At 47.0% G+C, this 15,358-nt stretch overlaps 1 protein-coding gene across 2 annotated transcripts; it reads left to right on the top strand.

The window, feature by feature from the left end:
- The first annotated feature begins 629 nt into the window (after positions 1-629).
- Positions 630-15,044, top strand: LOC6725996. Of its 2 annotated transcripts, XM_039296547.1 has the most exons (7): positions 630-782; positions 1,042-1,230; positions 2,826-6,444; positions 6,517-6,604; positions 9,149-9,233; positions 9,933-10,298; positions 11,423-15,044. In XM_039296547.1, exons 3-7 carry the CDS (start codon positions 3,585-3,587, stop codon positions 12,842-12,844), a joined length of 4,821 nt encoding a protein of 1,606 aa, XP_039152481.1. In that variant the 5' UTR covers positions 630-782; positions 1,042-1,230; positions 2,826-3,584; the 3' UTR covers positions 12,845-15,044. The 2 variants fall into 2 exon arrangements, with proteins under 2 accessions (XP_039152481.1, XP_039152480.1); XM_039296546.2 differs by lacking the exon at positions 9,933-10,298.
- Positions 15,045-15,358: the final 314 nt, after the last annotated feature.

The raw sequence follows: 15,358 nt of genomic DNA on the forward strand, positions 1-15,358 counted from the left end.
AGACTTGTGTCTGGCGACGTCCAGTATTTAACCGCCCATCAAACGGAGACGCAGTCCAACTCGGACTTGGATTTGGATTCGAGTCCAAAGACCAAGACATTTGGGAGTGTCGCCCGCGGGGACTCGCCTCGAATTCCGCAGCGTAGACAAAAGAAGTGTGCATGCCAATCCACTCCAGAAGAAAGATCCAAGAGACAGCGGGCCAAAAACCGCCAAACAATACTATAAATTAAACAAGAAACTAATAGGTTTTCATTCATAAATGATAATTTAAGGCACAATAAATCAAAGCTTCGTCTTAAATAAAAGCTTGCGAGTACAAAGCTTTCCAGTGTAGACTAAGAGGTGTATTAGAACCATATAAAACTAATTATTGTACACTTTATTATTTAAGCCGACACCTAATAAGTTTCGTGTTATTTTTTCAACAAAAGCGCATTCATTTTGTAAAGAAAACATAAACTTGGTTATTACTTGACATCCCCGCTCTTAGCCGTGACACGAACCGCCAGCTGGAGCTCAAAAGTCTCCAAACTCTCCGCACGTTTTTCGCTGCGTTAACCAATACTTTCGCCATCCGAAGTTCGCAGTGCGTTCGGGGGAAATCGGCAGGATTTCATCCGAAGTGCCGTCGAGTGTCCTTTAAGGCAGATGATGCTTCGAAATTTGCGCAGTTTGCGTGCGGTTTTCGGAGCAATAGGATGCAGCAGCAATAGAAGAAATAAAATCAACGGCCGCCAAAGAATCAGCTTCATCAGCGGGTTAAATTCTAGAAAGGAGTTGTGAGTCTATTATCTAGTCTCCCGACCCCACATCAGGCCCTCCTAGCCCACCCAACACCCACTCCTTATAGCAATCCTCACGAAAATCCTATGTGAATTCCCAGTAAAGCATCCTGCAATTTGGCGCGTTTCCTGCGCGTTTTTGCGTGTTTTTCCGCGTTTTAGCATTGTTGTTGCCGCTGTCATAACAGCATCGAATTCTCTGGCGGTTTCTCGCGGTGTATTCTCGTTTCTAGTTTTTTTGCTCAATTTTTTGCAGTGTCCACAGTGATTGAACTATTTAACAACTATATATAGAAAAGCTGAAATAAAAAATAAACAGTTTCAAGTGACTTTATCATAAAAATTCAAAGAGAGTGTGGAAATTTGTGTGGTTTTTTGGGCTCTGCAAGGACCCTTGGATTACCTTGCGGGGCGAGTGGAATCGGGAGCTATAACTTTGCCGGCGGTGAGTCTGAAACCTATATCAACAAATACGCATGGCGTCAAATTAAGAACCCCCAAAGCCTTCTTATATTTTGTTTATTTAAAAGGCGGTATTAAACGGAGATCCTTGTCTTGCAATGCCTACATTTAAATAATAAATACGTGAATGGGTTCACCATTAAAGTAAATTGGCCTTGGACTAAGTGACTTCATAGCTTTCCGAATTTTGTATTTACGAATTTGGTTTCGCGTTTATCATAAAAAATTAAGGAGTTTGAGTGCATTTACTTTCTATGTATATATTTTATATTTTACAAATACCAACCAAACTAAACAGCACTCATAAATGTTTACACACATTTTTTGTTTATTCACTATTTTGTGGGTTTCTTTATTTGCTTTTAAAATGAAGTGCGTGCCACAAGTTTACAGAAGTTTATATTTTAAATTCTACTTGAATTCATACCGTTAACGTGGCGGGCTTGCGTGTATTTTTGCGTATTTATTTAGGCTTCAGTTTTTGTGGCCCGAATGAAATGGGGTATTTGTTTTTTTTTTTGTATTTATAGATATTCCTTCCATATCATTACGGCTGCCATTATCAACGCCTTTATTACGCTTCCGCTTTTGTGTGGCGCCTCCTTTGCGCCCATTTGTTTTTCCACAGCCGCAAACTTTTCCCTTTTTTGTGCCCTTTGATGTTCCACAATAGTTGCGAAATGAAGGGTCAAAGGTCGGCGGTGGTGGTGCGGCGATGATAAGCAACTTGTTACGATGACCATGATGATGAGCGAATTGAAAGCTTTTTCCTACCCCATCCGCCTGCGGTTTTTAGCCCATTTCTATGCTCCCATTTATATTAGTGTAGATTCAACCTTTTTTCGCAGCCTGGGATCAGGGCCAGGGCTGTGAAATCGAATCATTTTGTAGGCTTTATATTTAATTTGCATGGTCTGGTCTGGTCGTACCACCCCTTGATGGGTTAGGGTTCAAAGGGACACGATGGCCGTGTCTAGCAGTCCGTACCTTAAATTTGAACTCTCTGTGGGTTAAACTTCCTGCTGCATATTCCTTGGCCAGTTAACTAAATTAAATTAAGGCGGCAGCAACAGTTATGCGATGGTTTTTCTTAGATCCGGCACCGAGAAGTATGCCATGAGTTGTGGGTAATATATCTGGGGAGATGGCGAAATCAAAGGAGCTTGATTGATGATAAAGTACTCAACTGGTCGCTAATGGGCTCAGTTTGAATTTTCTTGGAAGTAGAGGAATTGGGCTTATATATAGCAATATTATTAGTTGTTATAATATCAATTATATAAGAAAAACATCCAAGGTCGCTTGACTCTTAACCGCTGGATTTATATTCTAGTTTTCTCTCCTTTATTTTCCCGTCATTATTCCAGCCGTCCTTATTGTTTCAGACATTGCAACCTGGCAAACACTTTTCACATTTTTCTTTCCTTTTTTTTGTTGCCGTATTGCTGTTGCTTAGTTGCATTAGTTTCATTGGATTTTCCATTGAGCAATGCAATGCGATGCAATGCAGCGGCAACAACAATAAGTTAAATTGTTGCTTCTGCCGATTTCGTTATTTCAAATTTCATTTCCATTCAGGATGCCATTGGAGTGACGGCGAAATAAACCAGCAGGAAATCGAAGGAGCCTGCAACAAGGAGATAGTTGCTGCAACAACCGGGATCAAATAAGGGATTATTGCAGCAGCCCTAGCCCGTTAAGTGCTTCAAAGCGAAGGAATAAAAGGAAAAAATAAAGGTCGGCTTTACCACCCACGGCCACATTTTTTCGGGCAGTGCATATATTTTTAAGCCAACAACAAAGACCGCAAGGACGCCGCCAACGGTGAGCAGCGGTTGAAGCGGCGCTGCAGCCGCAGAAAATGGCCGCATCCACAAGTGCAGCGGCGATAACAATAGCAGCAGCGACTGCAGCAGCAGCAACATGAATGAAACCTGCAGCAACTGCAGCAGCAACATTCCACGGCACCGCCGATGATGATGCAGATGATGATGATGATGATGACGATGCTGATGATGCAGACGACGATTACGATGATGACGACGTTGCCGAGTTGCAGTTTCAAGAGCCACAACACAATGCCAAGTGCCAACAACAAGCTGAGCGAAGGGGGAAATTAAGTGCCAAAGGCAACCGCAGCAACATAGCACCAGCAACAGCAGCAGCAGTAGCAGCAGCAACAGCGAAAAGATTTTTCTCCAGCCAAACTGAATCCAAACTAAATTTGCATAACAAAACACGTGCAGCGAGCACAGAAGTAAAATCTCCATTTCCCAGAAGCGTAGTCAATAAGGAGGCAGCAACAGCAGCAACTGCAGCAATATAGCCAGCTGCAACATGCCCGGCAGCAACATGTCGCTCTCACTGGGCGTTCGTGGGCGTGGCGCCCTCTGGTTGGCGCTCCTGCTGGCCACCACTGCATTCTGCGGTGCTGCCTGGGCGGCGCCCACAGTGGGTGGTGCTGCGTCAGCGCCGGTGGTGGGGCAGAAACAGTCGCACCACCATTACCACCACTTGGAAATCGGAGTGCAGGGCAATACGCCAACGCTGATGGAGGCAAGCACCACCAGAGATGGGAAACATGCCACAGTGGCCATCACTCAGGCACCACCAAAGCCCAGCACCACCGCCACAAGCACTACCACCACCAGCACCACCGAGATGGCAAGAGCCACAGATAAACCAGAGGTGGCCGAAGAGGTGCCAAGCGCCGAAACAAAAGCATCTGCAATCACAAGCACCACTGAAAGTAGCACCACTGGGAAAAACAGAATCACTGACATCAGCAGCACCACTGAGAAACCAACTGCGATCAATGAAACACTAAGAAGTTCTGTCATAGAGAAAACCAAAACAACAGTGGCAGCAGCACCAGCAAGCAAGGAAACTAATACAGAAGATTTGCAAGTGGTGCGGCTATTAGACTTGGAGCACACTGTGGCACCACCGTTGGACAGTGGTCACGATGGCCGCAAGCTGACCAAGAAAAAGCAGCTGCTGGAGCAGCACTTTCCCACCACAACGGTGGCCACCACCACCATTGAAACGGAAATGGAAAGAATACCCACAACCAGCAGCAGCACCACAACCACCACAATTTTGAGCAGCAGCACCACCAGCGCACCACCGCTCCCGTTCACATTCCCGCCGCTGCGATCCTCTAACCTTGCCTTTCTGGAAGCGATATTTTCCACGGCACCACCCATGACCACTGACAGCGCAGGTATAAAATCAACCAGGACACCACCGACCCCATCTACGCTAGCGCCACCGCACCATGGCTACTTGGGACCGATATTTATGGGCGAGAGAACCATCGGTGTGGTGCATCCGCTGAAGAAACCACAGCCGGCGAGCCACCAGCACGTCGCTTCGATTGAGAGCCAGCTGCGAAATGGCCGTTTGGTGGAGATTCTGGCGCCCACGGCGCTTCTCGAGCAGATTCCCGAGCCCAGCACCACCCACGCACCACCACAGCTGGGAGCTGCATCGGTGCTGTCCACCACCGTTTTCCAAGTGCCCGATGTGCAGACCAGCACCACCCGTCTGCCCACAAGCAATAGCAATGAAAATAATGTCGCTGGTGGTGCCGAGGTGGCTGCACCACCACGCACCGAGTCCAAGATCTCGGACATTCAGATCGAGGTGTACGATTCCACGGTGGACTCCATAGTGGCTTCGACGAATTTCCGCGACAACGAAGGCTTCTATGCACCACCGCAGACACATGTGGAAATTGGCACCACCAAGCCGCCGCATGAGATGCAGTTGCCGCAGGAGCGGTTCACCCAGTATGTCATCGATCGCGCGGATGTGTCCACCCAGCCGGCATCGGGTGGTGTCGCTGGTTCTGGTGGTGCAGCGATGGGAAAGCCAGAGCCGGCGGCCATCGAAATCCACATCAATGTGTCTGAGGCATTTGGCAGCGAAAGCGAGGATCTGGAGTTCTCCTATCGGCAGCCCTCGTTGTCGGCCGATAAGCCGGGCAAGTCCGGCGATGAGATTTTGGTAGTTGAGATCATCGACAGTGGTGCGGACAATAGCAGCTCGGAGTCGGGCGGCTCATCCTCCTCAGCGAGCGGGGAGCACATCAATCCGATCTTCACCTTCCGCAACTCGGATGCGGCGGCTGCACCACCACCGCCCGTTCGCCCACCGCAGTCCGTTCAGGATGCTGACGAGCTTTTCATGGCCGATCTGAAGGATGGCGGTGGTGGTGCAGTGCCACGCCCGCCGCCTCCACCACCGCCACCACCACCGCGAAAGCCCAGCATCGATCGAGATTCGGACACGATCTTTTACATTTCGAACACAGAAGTCAAGGTGGGTGAATCGCTGCCGACGATGGTGCCAGTGGGTGAGCAGCAGCGCAAGTTCCAGCTGGAGAACCAGTTCTTCCCCGCCAGCTATGTGATGGATTCACAGCAGCAACAGTTGCAATCACAGCAGGCACAGCAGGCAGATGAGGACATCATACTATCGCCACTGCACCACAATGCGGATGGATTGAAGATCTTCCGCAGCTCCTCGTCGAGCAGTGGCGATGGAGCACCACCGCTAGACGTGACCTATGTGGGTGAGTCGGTCATCGAGGTGGAGCAACAGCCGCAGGGTTGGAGCAGCACGTTGCCACCGGGACAACAGCAGCAGCAGGACATCGTTATCCAGCCGGCAGTGCTGCCGGATTTGGCCATTGGGGTGCCCGTCATCGGGGAACTTCCACCGCAGATCGAGCTCAAGGAGATCGACTACATGCCCGGCGAGCTGGGAATGGGTCAGAACGGAATTGGCATCTACGAGAACGACATCCAGAGCAACAGCATCGACAGCGAACCGGATGTCGTCGAGAGTTCCATCCAGTACGGTGGGGATCTAATTGACGATGGAGCCGGCGGTGGCTTTGATGGCGTTGAGGGTTCCTATCCCTTCGACAGCCCCGCGCACCGCCAGCAACAGGTGGGCCTGAGCCATCAGCCGCATCGCCAGTCCGCCAACCATTTGCACCGCGAACAGCTCCCTGTTGCGGAAATGGTCAATGCCACGCTCCTCCAGCGATATGACAGTGGGTCTGGATCGGGATCCGGTTCAGGATCGGGATCGGGGTCTGCATCGGCAATGGCTCCTCTGCTCGCAAGTGGAAGTAGCCGTTCTGGAAATGCCACTGCTCTCTCGGAAGATCCTCTGGCTGACTACGATGGTGAGTTGAAGGACTTAGAGGTATATAAGGTAATAGATATATCTAAATATGCATTTTTATCTTTTCTTGAAGGATTCTTTAATCTTTTTGCTGTTTCCATGGGCCTCATCATTGTCATCCTACCCTCAGCTCTTTTGGTATCTATGTACTGCGCTATAAAGTAAGTAAAATATACATATGCATATACATATTATCGATATGGGCAAAATATAGGGTGTTATATATTCTGGTAGATAAGTATATAAGGTCCAAAAAATATCCCCACAATAAATATAATTATATACTTGGGTAAACAACATAAAGCCGTAGGAGAGCCATAAATCGAAAAGTAGGTATCTTAAGTTATCGAACCCTCTTAAATTTAAGAAGAGTCCATCGCCCGCTTAGCCCCCACCACAACGTCCTGCCACACAAAATGAACTGTCATTCCTGGGGCCAACTGTACACAGACAGTATGTTCTTTTATCCGGGACTCCTTAGCCATTTGGCTGAGCTAATTGGTTACGCCTCGTGTGGCGCTTAATCAGCTTAGACGGCGATGTCCCACACAAATCAAAAATAATTGCAAGAAATTGCGAGGAAGCAGTGACAGCGAATGGGGAGCAAAAGGGATCAGAAGGATGCGGAATGGTGGATACGGAATACGGGTTGCGGGTTGCTTGGAGCAGGATGAGCTGGGACTAAAGCCACCTTTAAATAGAAAGACAGCAGATGTGGGTGGGGCTGAGCCGTGAGTGGCAGCCAACCCCAATCCGATCCCAAGCGCAAAACCTTCATTTCAAGGATTCCCTGGGCGAGATGTGTTGCCTACTTTAGAGCGACGACCCACGCATGGCAAAAGAATGCACTCAATCTAAAGCAATTTGCCGGGGCAACCACCTGACCCCTTGGCATCCACCGCCTTCACCCATCCGCCCACTACCCACCGCCTCCCCCCGCAGCGTTTCGCTGCAGGCAAGGCGTGGCAAATCGCATTTATCAGCTTCATTCGTGGCGTTTTATTTCTCATTCGCATTGCCAGCGACAGACAGCAGAAGTAGCAACAAAACATTGACAAATCTCTGACGGAGTGGTGCTGGTGGTGGGAGGTGCTTTCGGTGGGTGAATCGGTTGCCTGGTTGGTTGGCAAATTTGGGAGCAATGCCAGGGACGCACATCCTTTATCGCCCGCAGTTTGGCCCGTACATAAATCTTGGCCACGCCACGAATTGGGTTAAAAGCTGTTGGTGAAGCTGCTGTTTCTCGAGATGCGGATTTATATGTAGAAATTCCTACATATACAGCTAAATATGCTATAATAGTAATCCTTGTGTACATTTTTTATTAGTGCACAATTTATTTGCAATCCAACCAAATAAAGCAAAGAACTACAATTTGCAGTAAAAAATATTCTCAAAATTATAGTAAAGTTGCTTATTATGATTATTATACATATTATTACACTATAATATCAAAAGATTAAAAACTAATATGAGAGTGAAATTGTAAGTTTCGTCGACCTTAAAGGTGCATAGCATTTCTGTCTGTGTACCCACACTAAATGCCAAACAAAATGAAACCGGGGAACGGGCATCTGGGAGTGTCAGGTTGATGGGGAGCCCGGAGAAAACTGAAGGCGCAACAAATCAACACGGCGGAATTGAGAATCGGCGAGGCCGGAAACGGAAGTCGCCGCACGCACACACACACACACACACACACACACGCGCGCACACAACACATCCTCATTCTCGGATGATGTAGATGCCAGAAGCTAACAAGGCAGCTGCTTCTGGGGAAGGTGATCCCAGCTTTTGCCCGAATTTTCCCGCTTTTCGGCTGCCGCAGGAAAAACGTATAAAGCGGCAAATGGCAAACCACAAACGTTGCCAGTTTGTTGTTGCTCACCCTCGTTTCCAACCGCCAGCAAAAATATAAAGAAAATAAAAGGAAAAAAAAGTGCCGTGAAAAGCCAGCGTCAAAATAAAAAGGAAACACACAATTTATTTGCCTTATTCCCAACTGGCGGGCCGGACTGACACTGTGGGTACATCGGGTGTCTGGAAGGAAATTGCACAATAAACTCTCGAGACGAGAAATTAGTTGTGCGTGCGGCTCGTTTCGGCGGCTTCGCAACTTGAAATTTGTTGAGTGCCAATAGCATTACGAAGGCTAGAAAGGACCTCACTTTGCAGGTGGGGGCACAACAATGGGATACTCTTGGGGCATCGCCAGGATATTCACTCACTCACGAAACTTTCCCAGCCGAGTGCTAATATCTATGGAGCTTTCGCTGGAATTTTTGGGCGTCAAGCATTCGCAGATTATTCCAGAGCTTAAAACTTCTTATATTACGCTTTTCTTAGACACGATTCAACCTTAACTACTTACTACTTTGCTGGCAAATATAGGCCAGGTAATTTGGAATTTTTAAATTTCCAATGTAATCAGATTTGTCGGGATGGTTAGCATTCCCCCGAAGCCCTTGTTTGCCCTGATTAAGTCAAAGTATCGCCTAGGTGATTGCAGGCAGCCGCAAAGTAGGCAACAAAATGTTAATTTCATTCGCGGCATCATTAGAAATGCATTGGATTTTGAAACTCTCGGCTCCAAAAAGCTGAGGCAAGCCGTCGACTGCTTAACAACTTTGCCGTTTTTGGCCCAAAAGACATTCCATCAGTAACCACCTCGCGTTCTCTCATCCCTTCCACTACTTTTTTCACAGGTATGTGCTGAGCAAGAACTCAGGAGCGGGCACGGGTGGCGCCCACGGCGATGACAGCGAACAGGGCCAGGACTCCAAGCACGAGGTGAGTTCATAGCGAATAGCTGAATAAGCCAAAGACCCTCCCACATACACCACCTGTCGAACACCCACCCCCACCCAGAAATCCCCGCCTCATGCGCCGCATGGAAATTGAAATTCAAACGCAAGTGCCATCGCAGGGTGTCTTTAACCCGCAGTTTCCCCCCCAAACCCTTTTTGAATGCACTCGTCTGCTGAAGTTGCGCTCTCGGGCTCTCGAGAAAATTAAACAATGGCGGAAATTTCCGCGGGAAATTTTATTGCGTTCCCGCTGAAATTGAGAGCAGAAAGGCCAAAATTAAAGATGATACTGCGGTTGTCAGTAAGGGTAATATTTTTAACAATTTAAGAGAAAATAACACAGCCCAACAGGATGTTGTTAACAAATGCCCATCGAAATTCCATTTTCAATTAGTAACGTAGAATACTGCTAGAAACATTTAATCGTAAAGTATTCATTTAAAAAATGGTTAAGACTATTGTGAAGTAGCTGCAGTGGAAGGTTGGGGTTAACGTTTTAATGGAGCGCAAGTCGACTTGGTATAGGAATAAATTCCCCTGGCTGGTAATAAAATTTTCTTGGTTTTGTGATGGTGTGCGGGCACAGAGTGTGTGAAAGAGACGGAGTGCGCGCGAGAATTGCATTCCAGTTAAGTACAGTGCCTGCTCTCTCTCCTTCCCTTTCTCTATTCGCCTCTTGCAGTCTAAATCGTCGTCATTCTCATCATCTGGCTCGGCCACCGCTTCAACCATCCCGCAACCACGACCACGCCCAGTGCCACCGCACCACCCACCGCCCACTACGAAGCCCCCGAGCGGCGTCAGTCAAGGCCATTTACTGACGCCTGGCCTGGAGTGCCTCGAGTTTCGATTCGAAGGAGGCAGCGTGAGCAAGGTGGGCGAGGTGGTCCAGGTGGGTCTGGAGGCGTTTGGTGTTGGTAATGGTAATGCCTCCTCTATTGGCGGCTCAAGTGGTGGCATTGGCGGTGGCGGCTTTGCTCCCTGTGGCTCCGTCACCAAGATGACGCTCAAAGATAATCATCTGATTGTTGTCACCGAGGAGCGGCACGTAAGTTCGTTAGTCATACGATCGGCCCGTCGTCCTCTTTAACGCCGCCGCCACCTCTGGCCTGGATTCTGGATGTGTCCTCCTCTGTCTCGTTTCTGTTTCTCTGTCTCTGCTCGAACTCTCCTCCTCCACTCGGAACAGGATGTGCCTGTGCCTGTGCCTGCGCCTGGTTGTTGTCGTAGTTAGTTTGCTGTACTGCTCTTGGTGCCTGCCTATCCAATCCAATCTCTGACTTGGCCTGCACACCACCGACATCCTACAATTTTGATTCGATTGCATCCAACAAATCCTTTTTGTTCTGTGTGTTTGAAAAGTCTTCTCCTAAGATAAATACACTTTCTAGCTGCAAAGTAAACTTGCTTGAAAAGGCACAGATCTATTTAGTTTATGATTGATTCGATTTGGGTAGCAACTACTATTATTTCGTATGCTATTAATATTTATATAATTTTATTTATCCTTTGCAAAGGAGCATTGTTTCGTACATTTTAAGCTTCGTTAGTTTCTTGAGTTACCTTGAGGTGGGCACTTTGCTGTCTCTGTTTCTGAACCTTTTGTGTTTAAAGTGAGTACTTTATTTACCGCACTCTCGCCCTCTGACACTTTGGGGAAGCACTTTCCCACTTGTTCATTTGAACTGGCCTTGAATGTCCTTGGGTGGTCCTGGTTGTCCTGGCGCATCAATGGGCTCCTGCGGGCCATGAGACAACGAACAGGGGCCAGATTCGAGTCCGAATAACGGCCCGGTGTCGTCTATTTGTCAACTTAAGAGCGCCTGTGCTAGTGTGTGTATGTTAGCGGTGTATCCTTGGGGCGTATATGTGCCACAAGCATATGCAAATGCAATTTTCGACACTTTCCGCATGGCAGCCAACCGATTTGTCCGCTCTGTCGCTTCACCCGTGCTCCGTTTTCCCTCTTTTCTCCTCGTCCTTCGACCACTTTCTCCACTTTTCCTCACCTCTACTCCTATATCAATCTCGTGTCCTTGATGTTGTAGCCGTTGTGTTGTGTGCGTGCGTGGTTGTTTTGTGTGAAAATCCTGCACCTTCTAGCTAATATTCTGGGTTTTTGGGTTTTACCTGCCCATCGATTTCAATGAAAATTTATCTCCCTCTTCGCAGGACATTTCACGAAACGCCCGAGAGACAAAAATGCATACAGACAAGGATGGTGTCTTCGTGGTGGAGGTGGCCCGAGGCATCGACTCCAAGCAGCTGACCGGCGATCATTCCGGCGTGACCTTGGACGCCACCGAACTGCCCTTTGACAACAAACTAGCGCCCAACGGGGGCCATTTGCTTGAAAAGACTCTGCCCAGCCACGAACAGGTGCAGATTCATGCACCGCCCCAGGACTTCGCCACTAGCCATCCTGCCCCACTGCATCTCATCGAGGAGGCAGAGGAGCACGTCGCCGAGGATCTGAGTCAGCAGGCAGTCGAAACTCCCTCTAACTTGGCACGCACTGGACTCTCGCAATCGGATCTCAGCTCGACTTCCTCCAGTGACTCCAACAAGCGTTACTCGTACGGCAACCAGGAGCTATATGTTATCGAGCAGCCGGGCTATGCCACCAGTTCACCCACAGCAAAGCCCATTTTGATAAGTCCAAATCAAAATTCAGGCCAGGATCTGGAACAGAAGTCACAGCTATCCACCAGTACTGAACAAACCGAAATCGATTCAAGCCAAGGAACTAAAAAGTTAGATGAAGAAGTTGCTAGGCAAGCAGAGGCGGTGAAAGAGGTTATTTCGGAAAAGGAGGTAGCCAATCCTCCCCAGAAAGAGGTAGATACTCCACCTGAATATGAGGTGAAGGCCACTCCGATAGAGGCGGTAGATGTAAAACAAGAAGAGCCAGTTGTTCCGGAAAAGTTGACAGCGGATCAACCTATAGAGGAGGAAGTGGTTTCACGCAATGAGGAAGAGGTTCCACCAAAAGAAGAATTGCCTCCGCCAACAGTTGAAGTGTCTCCACCAAAGGAAGATCAAGTTCCGATTGAGAATGAGGTGCAGGAGCAGGAGGAGAAACCAGACAACCAAGTTGAAGTCCAAACCGAGTCAAGCCCAGATCCCACTGATATGAACGCAAAGTTACCAGATGAATCCCTGAAACCAGAGGAGACAGTGGAAATCCAAAACGAACCGGAGGCCGAGAGCAACTATGACAGTCTGATGAGCCTGCCGGCGCCACCATCCACGGAGGAGATCAAGGAGCTGGGCGACTACGCGCTCATGGAGTCCAACCAGTTGGACAGCCTGCCACCACCACCACCGCCACTCCAAGATGTCCCCAGCACTCCGCCTGCGAGCGGGAGGCCTGCTGCCATCAATGTCAGCAATGAGAATGGGACTGGCAAGGTGTCGGTGGTGATCACCGGCGGCGGACTAGTTGGTGGTGGGGCCGAGGAGCCCTCCACCCTGACACCACCCGCCTCGCCGCCCGCCACTCCACCACCATCGCAGACTTCGACGCAGTACGCTAGCAATGGACTCACCAATGGCATCCATGCCCTGGCCGTGGTCGATGTGAACGGCAGTTAAGAAAGGCCAGGTGAGATGGGCAAATAAGTATATATGTTTTTTTTTTTCATCGGATCTCGAAGAGATCAGCCCGGGTGGCGATATTAACTATTCCACGAGGAGAAGGCTAGCTTGTAAGGATTACTAGGAGTACTGAAACCCCAAATAGGGAAAACATGAAATGTGGCAAAAACGTTCTCAACCAAAAACTTAAATTTAAATATACACTAAATAGAGAGAAACTTTTTCCACTTACTGTTTGTTGATTTTCGAATATAACGAATAATAACAATTAAATGCGATTAATATAAATATAAATATAAATCATAATTAATTGTTTGTCTATTTGCGGCTGGCGGCCTCTCCCCCCACCTACCATCCACCCACAACCACCCATTCGACCCACTTCCCTCTCCATTTCGGGGGGTCGGTGCGGCTAACGAGTATTTCAATGTCTATAAATCTACAATAAAGCTAACAAAAAATACAAAAATAACAAGAAAAAAAATAGTATACAAATGGAAAAGCAAATACAAATACAAATACGATAAAATCTGCATACGAACTACATATGAGTATATGATAAAAGAAATGCGATACATAGGCAAACAGAACAGAGCTAGGTGCGCCAAAAAGAGAGTAACTACCGATATGTAACGATGCATAATTAATTAGGCTAATTATTTACACACACAACAATGCCAAAAATGGTAAATGGTAAACGGTGAATGTCAAACCAGCAGCAACCGCATAAATGGCATGATTGTAGTAAATTTATTTGGGTTCGATTGGATGGCCAATAAGATCAAAGTGTGTCCTGTGTCCGGATTCCCATTGAGGTGTAGGTACATATAAAGAGTTTTAATTAGCAGAAATCCGAAAGGAAGTCCGAGTTGGTTTCAAAAACATCAATTGTTGTCTAGAGGGATTATATTGAAAACGGATTTCCGATGAAAACAAAGTCATTTTAGCTGAATATTCAGGGTCAACATTAGAAAGTCCTACAAAATTCCAACTTTTGCATATATTTGAATACAGTATTCGGTGAAGCAAGTGGAAAGTTACATATTCCGGACATAGGCACACCCAAATATCGTTGATATTTCGATATTCAGATTTCGCAAATAACACAATTCACATGACAAAATCAAATGTGCCGAACTTTTGTAGCAAGCCAACATAATTTACAAAGAGAAACGAACAATTTATACAATGCCAATACGGTGATTACAGCATAATATATGTAACCTTTTAAACGATAATCTAGTCATAGTCCTAGTCTATATAACATATGTGTATGTATATTTTTTTCGTGTGTGTGTATGCAGAAATTAGGCGAATCGAGGACTTCAACTCTAAGCAAATGAGAACTAAATGGCTAACGATAGAAATAAGACGAGAGATAGCAAACTAGATAAACGCAGATCGTGAACATTTCCGATATTATTGCTCCACATTAATGGTATACACACATATATACAGCATATAGAAGAAAACTTAACTCTTTGAAATAAATTCTTAGATGTTAAGCCGAACGGAATAATAAAGTAAAACCCAAAATCCGTGCACTGCAAGTGGCGCGTTTTAGTGTAAGTAGTAGGAATTATCTATGCCCCGGATATATAGTGATGGGGTCGTTTATAGGTGGAACATAATCCCTGGCTAACGACTTAACCACTTTTGTTGTTTACGTTTGTTCCAATTGTTTTATTGACAATTAAGCCCGATGGTCGAGCGAGCGGGGATGCCAATGAGAAAATATTATGAATATTACAAAATGAATAGCCCAAAAACGAAACACTAATCGTAAATCAAATATAAAAGTTAGGAAAAGCGTGCAGACATTTTTTTTGGCGGGTCGAACGAAAACAAAAGAAATAAGTAAATGTGATTGTTATTTAACCTTAAGTTATTATTAAAATCGAACTTAAACTGATATGTGTGTATGTGCGTGTGAGTTTAAGCAAGTAGCAAGCCAAATGGAACGAAGCGAAACAGAACGAAACGAAACGAATGGCAATGGAACGCTCAAAAGCAAGCGATAAACGATAAGCGATTACCGATTAACGATAGCTGGCAACTAGGCGAGTTTCAGGCCCTGCTAAGAGAAAAACAAGAAGAAAAACGGGGACTCACCCGAAATAAATTCAAATGAAATTCAACATTAAGAACAATGGCGAACCGAAACCAAACGAGAAATACACACAGAAAGCAAAGTCAAGCGAATGCATTTTCATTGGGCGGGGGCCATTGGCATTTTGGAATTTTTAATTTTCCATTTCCCGTGTGTTTCAGACCAGACTCCATCGATTTGCGGGCTGCCATAAAATCGAACGGAGCAGAGCCACTCAGGCGATTTGGTTCGGTTAAAGACCCATAAAGCCCCGTCAGTCGAGGGCGTAAGGATGCCAAACTACGAGTATTTGACTGCAATGTGGGCAGAGGACGAGCTGCGAATGGGAGCGCACGGAGCAATGGAGCGGAAGTGAGGTGGGCCCGGAAACAGGGCGTCCAGGAGGGGTTCTTCAAAGGGGC

Source organism: Drosophila simulans, chromosome X (genome assembly GCF_016746395.2).
Source record: "Drosophila simulans strain w501 chromosome X, Prin_Dsim_3.1, whole genome shotgun sequence".
Taxonomy (NCBI): domain Eukaryota; kingdom Metazoa; phylum Arthropoda; class Insecta; order Diptera; family Drosophilidae; genus Drosophila; species Drosophila simulans.